Source organism: Lynx rufus, unplaced genomic scaffold (genome assembly GCF_022079265.1).
Source record: "Lynx rufus isolate CCGP_SWC_20201006 ecotype Redwood Valley unplaced genomic scaffold, mLynRuf1.p SCAF_9, whole genome shotgun sequence".
Taxonomy (NCBI): Eukaryota; Metazoa; Chordata; class Mammalia; order Carnivora; family Felidae; genus Lynx; species Lynx rufus.
The window spans coordinates 7,524,162-7,531,724 of record NW_025814897.1 but is presented as its reverse complement, the minus strand read 5'-3'; the positions used below and the strand labels follow the sequence as shown (position 1 = coordinate 7,531,724).

The 7,563-nt window shown below is 40.8% G+C and overlaps 1 protein-coding gene across 1 annotated transcript in view; it reads right to left on the bottom strand.

The window, feature by feature from the left end:
- Positions 1-1,484: 1,484 nt before the first annotated feature.
- Positions 1,485-7,563, bottom strand: part of DDX10 (DEAD-box helicase 10) — a 277,089-nt gene continuing 271,010 nt past the window's right edge. Inside the window, exon 18 of the mRNA XM_047071361.1 lies at positions 1,485-2,164. Within this exon, the coding sequence (XP_046927317.1) occupies positions 1,987-2,164 (178 nt within the window). The 3' untranslated portion in view covers positions 1,485-1,986. The remainder of the gene's footprint in view (positions 2,165-7,563) is intronic.

Genomic DNA, 7,563 nt, shown 5'->3' with positions numbered 1-7,563 from the left:
GAACGGGGGAGGGGCAGAGAGAGAGGGAGACACAGAATCGGAAACAGGCTCCAGGCTCTGAGCCATCAGCCCAGAGCCTGACGCGGGGCTCGAACTCACGGACCGCGAGATCGTGACCTGGCTGAAGTCGGACGCTTAACCGACTGCGCCACCCAGGCGCCCCCAGGTGTCAAATTTCTTAACACCCTATATCCTTCCTACCAGAGGGGACAATGCACACAACATACCTTAAATCATTTTGGTCTCTTGCTATTCGTTCATTAATTCCATAAGCCTTACCGAGAACCTGTTAAAGGGCAGGTGCTGTATTCAGCTCTGGGAGTGCACAGGATGGGTAAGCACAGACAGTCTAGAAATCTGTCACATAACAGGGGCAAGAGGCTTATAAACAACATCTGGAACACTGCATGATAAACACGGTAACAGAAGCAAGAAACAGCTCAGCTCAGCGCTACGCAGACAACTGTGGCCACAGTGGAATGCTCAGCTACAGAAATGGGAGGCTGGTGGCACCAGCTGGCGGTCACTGGAGTAATGTCTCAAGGAGAATCTGAACTCTGACTGAAGACAGAAGCTGGGAAGATAAAGGAAAAACAGTGGATAGAAGAGTCACATGCAGAGGAATCAACGGAATCAGCCAAGTGAAGGGTGGTCGAGTTTCTCTGTGCTGCCCTTGAGGGACACCGATCACACCAAGCAGAGACATTATGGAGTCAGGCTGAGTTGGAAGTGTCTGTGGGATATGCAGGAGGGATACTTCCTTGGATTCGTGAGTGATCTGCACCCAGTTATTGAAACTTATTTGTGTATGTTTGTGCACGGAGTGAGCAGCAGCCAGGGCAAAGAACAACGAGGGGGTGACAAATCTGTGGTAGAACCAGCATGCCAAAGCCAGATTTCTTTCCCCACAAAGAATAACCAAAAACAGGTTCTGTCTTGTTCTGCTCCTTACTCATTACCAGGAGCTGGCTCGGTGGGGGGCTCTGTGGTGCCTGCCGAACGAGGCACTTAAGAGAAGACTAGGGGCGCCTGGGTGGCTCGGTCAGTTAGGTGTCCAACTTTGGCTCAGGTCATGGTCTCATGGTTCACGGGTTCACGCCCCACGTCGAGCTCTGGGCTAACACCTTGGAGTCTGGAGCCTGCTTCAGATTCCGTCTCCCTTTCTCTCTGCCTCTCCCCCATTTGCACTCTGTCTCTCTCTCAAAAATGACATAAAGATTAAACAAAAATTAAAAAAAAGAGAGACCTACAGCCTACTGGGTGCTCGCTACAGGGCTGGATGTGGAGCACAGTCTCCAGGTGTAGGAATGCTACAGGTTTCAAAAGCGGCCACTCAATCTGCCAGTACAGGCTAAGCGATTATCTTCAGGAAAGCTAATTTAAGAACATGAGAAATTCACTGTCCAGAACTGGCTAAGCATTGTACTCAGGGATCTTGCCCTGAGAGTGCTCTTATATTACTGGACACAATGAAAACATTAGTATTTTATAGGAAATATGTTTATTATTGATCGTTGCAATTCAAAAATACTCTTTTCTCGGGACTGGTCCATCTTACTCTGTCTCTTTAGAGATATTAAATACATCAAAAATGTGAGCAATTTTGCTTAATAATACACAGAAATTTCTGTATGGTAAGCAAGATAGGAATTTCTAACAATGAAACAAGGTCTCCAGAAGTTGTCGGTAAAACAAAGGAAGCATTTCGAGTGACAAGATGTAGGAATCCACGGATAAGATCTAACAGAGCACATGCTGGAAAATGGGATCAAGAAACTTTGTAATCCACCCTCACTCTGAGTTTGCTCTGGGATGACACAAACATGTCCCGTGAAAGGGGCTTAGAAACAGAACTGCTTTGGTCCGAGGACAGATCCTTTGGGCATGGGACTCATGTTACCTAAGTGCCCCAAAGCCAACTGTTTTTTGCAACTTCTTGTCCACATAATCATGACCAGAGGTCTCAAGGAGAAGAGCACGGAGCATCTAGCTTTGACTTTTGAGCAGATGTAACACCAGCTCTTCATCCTCTGCTAAAGACAGGCCTGTGTCCAAAGGCTCTAAGGTCTCCCACTTGGCCTTCTTTCTGTTACGACTCGTGGGTCCCACGTCTTCCACTTCGCTGTTGTTCCTTTTCCTCATTCCCTGCTTCTTCTTGGTATCACTGGTGGGAACAAATCCAACGATTTACTTGATAAACAACTAAATCCATTATGAAATCAAACACTTAAAATAGGACAAAATCACCAATAACAGAGAGTTGGTAAAGTGGTATTATTACTCAAGAGAGAAAGAAACTGTAACAACATCAGGATATCTGTATGTCATAAGTACCTTCCTATTAACAGATGGGGGCAGAAGGCCTACCATGCACCAGGCACTGCACAGGCACTGTCTCATCCAATCCTCACAATCCTAGGGAGCTACAGTTATATCATCCACAACCTGGGGACACTGATGGCCTGCACTCTGGCTCCTATCTGTGCTTGTCCTGCCACAGCAAACTGCCTGTATTAAAGTTAGATTACTGTTTTGGTAGCAATCTGTAAGCTAACAGATACCAGGATACCAGATACTAACATCTGCTGTATGAAGTTGTGATATACAGATTAAGAGTAAAAGAGAACCTCAAATGTCAAATTATTTAAGACATCAAATAAACTTTCTCCATTTAATGGGGTGCCTGGGTGGCTCAGTCGGTTGAGCGTCTGACTTCGGCTCAGGTCACGATCTCACAGTCCATGAGTTCAAGCCCCGTGTCAGGCTCTATGCTGACAGCTCAGAGCCTGGAGCCTGCTTCGGATTCTGTGTCTCCCTCTCTCTTTGCCCCTCTCATGCTCTGTCTCTCTCTGTCTCAAAAATAAATAAATACATAAATAAATAAATAAATAAATAAATAAATAAATAAATAAATAAAAATTAAAGTCTATATCTAAGACCCAAACATAATCTTAAAAAAACAAACATTATTACAGTATTCCACTCCTACCACTTTTATTCAACATAGTACTGGAAATCCTAGCTGCTGCAATCAGACAAGAAAAAGAAATAAAAGGCATTCAGATTGGTTAAGGAAGAAGTAAAACTGTCACTATTTCCAAATGACATGACATTAAATATAGAAAATCCTAAAGACTCAACCAAAAAAAAAAAAACTATCAGAAATAAATTCAGTAAAGTTGTAGAACACAAAATCAGTATACAGAAATGTGTTGCATTTCTATACACTAATAATGGAGAAGCAGAAAAAGAAATTACGAAAACAATACCACTTACAAGTGCACCAAAAGAGGCACCTGGGTGGCTCAGTCAGTTGAGCATCTGACTCTTGATCTCGGCTCAGGTCATGATCTCACAGTTTGTGAATTCAAGTCCCCCATTAGGCTCTGCACTGGTGACATGGAACCTGCTTGGGATTCTGTGTCTCCTTCTCTCTGCCCCTCCCCCACTTTTGCTCTCTCTCTTTCTCTCTCAAAATAAATAAACTTAAAAAAAATTTTTTTAAACTTGCACCAAAAATAAAATAAAACAAAACAAAACAAAGTTAAAATTCCTAGGAATAAATTTAACCAAGGAGGAGACAGATCTATACTCTAAAAAGTATAAGACATTGATGAAAGAAATTTGAAGATGGCACAAATAAATGGAAAGATATACTATGCTTACGGACTGGAACAGTTACTGTTAAAAACTCCTACTATCCAAAGCAATCTACAGACTCAATGCAATCCCTATTAAAATTCTAATGGCGTTTTTCACAGAACTAGAAAAAGTACTCCTAAAATTTGTATAGAACCGCAAAAGACCCCAAATGGCCAAAGCAGTCTTGAGAAAGAAGAACAAAGCTGGAGACATCATAACCCCAAATTTCAAAATAAACTACAAAACTATAGGACTCAAAACAGTATGGTACTGTAGACAGTCCCCAAATAAACCCAAGCTTATATAGTTAATTAATCCATGACAAAGGAAGTATGGATATACAATGGGTAAAAGACAATCTCTTCAATAAATGGTGCTGGGAAAACTGGACAGCTACAGGTAAAAGAATGAAACTGGACCACTTTCTTATACCATACACAAAAATAATCTCAAAATGGATTAAAGACCTAAATATGCGACCTGAACAATAAAACTTTTTAAAGAAAATACAGGCAGTGATCTTTTGGACATCATCCTTGGGAACGTTTTTCCAAGTATGTCTCTTTTCACACAAGGGAAAAGCAAAAAATAAACCACTGGGGCTACATCAACCTAAAAAGCTTTTGCAGTTGAACGAAACCACCAACAAAACAACAAGGCAACCTGCTGAAAAGAAGATATTTGTAAATGACATATCTGACAAGGGGTTAAAATCCAAAATATACAAAGAAATTATACAATTAAACACCAAAGAAGCCAAACAATCCAATTTAAAAATGGGCACAGGAACCAAATACACATTTTTCTGAAGAAGACATACAGATGGCCAACAGGCACATGAAAAGATGCTCAACATTGCTAATTACCAGGGAAATGCAATTCAAAACTACAATGAGGTATTAGAATGGCTAGTATAAAAAAATAAGTAATAACAAATGTTGGCAAGATATGGAGATAAAGGGACCCTGGTGCACTGTTGGTGGGAATGTCAATTGGTACAGCCACCATAAAAAACAGTATGGAGGTTCCTCAAAAAATTAAAATAGAAATATCATAGGATTCCACTACTGAGTATTTACCCAAAGAAAATGAAAGCACTAATTCAAAAAGATACATGTACCTCTATGTTCACTGCAGCATTTACAATAACCAAAATATGGAAGCAACCTAAGTGTCCATCGACAGATGAATGGACAAAGATGTGGCATACACACACACACACACACACACACACACAGATAGGAATATTATTCAGCCATAAAAAAAGAACAAAGCTTTTGCCATTTGCAACAACATGGATGGATCTAAAGGATACTATGCTAAATGAAGTCAGAATGAGAAAGACAAAAACCATATGATTTTGCTTATATGTGGAATCTGAAAAACAAAACAAACAAAAAGCAGAAACAGACCCATAAACATAGAGAACTGGTTGTTGCCAGAGGGAGGGCAGGGGGACAGGTGAAATGAGGGAGTAGGAGGTAGAGACTGCCACTAATGGAATGAATAAATCACAGCCGCAACATAGGAAATATAATCAATGTTATTGTAATAGTGTTATATGGTGACAGATGGTGTCTACACTTGTGGTGAGAATTGCATAAGGTACAGAGTTGTGGAATCAGTAGGCTGTACCCCTGAAACTAATGTAAAATTGTGTGTCAACCATACTTCAATTTAAAAAAACCAAACCACCATTGTTACTGCAGGGTTCTGCATACACTTGAGGCACAGACCATAAACATAAAGCTAGTTTCTGAAGGTACAGGAAATCACTTTATACATTAAAAATAAAAGAAAAAGCAAAACAGCAAAACATTCTCAAAGTATTGTGAGATACCATCATCATGTTCAAAGATGACCCAATTACTGGATGCAGGATTAAAGCAAAACTAAAAGCCCATCTAATAGCCTTCATAGTAGCAACCCTTCGTCAAAGGCTTGCTAACAGTCTGGCACTGTGCTACATGCTTTATACAGACTACATCATTTATCTTCAGGAAAATCCTTGGTTGGGGAGCATTAGCTTCATTCTACGATTAAATGACTGTACACAGATTACAAACATAGGATTCGAACCCAAGGACTCTAAATTTAGCTCCAAAGCCAGGTTACTGAAAGCAATAAGCTGACTAGCTTCAGTTAGTATTTGAAAGACAAGAAAGAAAAGAATTAGCTGCGGAAAGAACACTGATTTGGCACTAACACAGTCAAACCTTAGCCAATCAACTAACATTTCTAAGCATTAGTCTCAATCTGTAAAGGTGAAGATTATATAATTTACTTAGTAGAATTGCTATAAGAATTACTTAAAATTATATAAAGTCAAGAACATAGTAATACTCAATACATGTTAATTTCCTTTCTGCTTATAAACTACTTCCTTTCAAATAAATTCTTACACTGATGTTATATAATAGAAAAGCAGAAAAAAAGTCCACAGAAATATCATATTCCAAGCATATGATGTATTCCAAAAAAGAACAAAGTGCTCAAATTTCAATGGAGAATATTACTTCTTAAGAAGCATGCCTGGCTATGAGTGAATTTGCCTAATCAGCATATCTACTTATGCCCAGCTTGAAGCAAAGCTGTAAATAATTTCCCATTTCACCTCCCAGAAATGCTCCATGCTCTGACTCAGCAGCCATTCTCTCCCACCATCGGAGGAAAGACAAATGAGACAGCACTATGAGATTACTTCAAGCCTCAAACAACTGCATTTTCAAAGGGTACTTGAAGAGATAAACGTGAAAAGAATTCCCCATAATGGGAAATTCAGTTAGCAAAGATAGTTAATTCTTAGTGGAAAGGGCCTTAAAAAACAATATATATATTGAGTCTTAATCTGATTGTGTATTGCCCATCCTGTTTAAGCTCCACTGGGCTAGAGTACCAGGATTTATTTGGTACAAGGTAATACTGATTTCTGCCCTGCATGTATTTCAAGAGCACCTCAGAGCAGCTCATCAGAAACAGCCTAATTAGTAGGCTTTACTAATGCATCCTTTGTTAATGTGCTCTTGAACATTATATTCCCTGCAGGAAATAGCTGGTTCAGATAATAAAAGGAAGATGGGAAATTTATGTAACACAAATATTTTCATAATTAGCAGCTTTGCTGCTTTGTGGACCAGTTCAAATTCCAGAAAGGTATTTTATCTTACTTGCCATAGCAAATAAGTAGCAATTTGTATAACAAATTAATTATTAAACAACAATATGGATATTCAATAGGTAAGTCACCCAAAAGGGGGGAAATGTAATGAGTCTAGAAAATAATACGGTAAGCAAGGAAGCAAAGTATGGTCACAATGTGGTCTCTTCAGAAAAGGCCCCTTCCAAATGGCGCAGTACTAGAGGGTGAGGTCAGCAACATGGCTGAAGAAGACATCCCCGGTTCGTGTCCCCTCAACATGTGGCATCCTTCCACGGACAGAAGTGTTTTTGTGGGAGCTGTGGGATCCAGCACTAGACACCAAGAGACCTGAGAGGAGTCTCACCCAACCCTGCTTTGGGTAATAGGTACACAGACTACATCCCAAGTTGTGAACTGGCTCCAGCCCCTCTCGGCAGCGGGAGAACACCATCTTAAACAAACACCCATGGACAGGAACACTTGTGGAAATCCAGGTTTCCAGGGGGGAAATTCCCGCACGCTGGAGAGGGTAGGAGGAATAGTATGATTTCACTCCTATCACCCCTCCCCCTAGATGGCACAACTGAGGGCTGAGAGATCTTGTCCACAATTCTTCCCATGGTGCAAAGAGAGCAGGTGAGCGAGTGCCCAGCTTTCCCCACTGTGCGGAATGCTGCCCCAAAAGGCCCATGTCTCTCTCACTCTATCCAGAATACTAAATCATGAGCTGCATGGCTGGGGGCAGGAGGCAGGAAAAAGCTGGGAGAGTGGCAGACAGGACT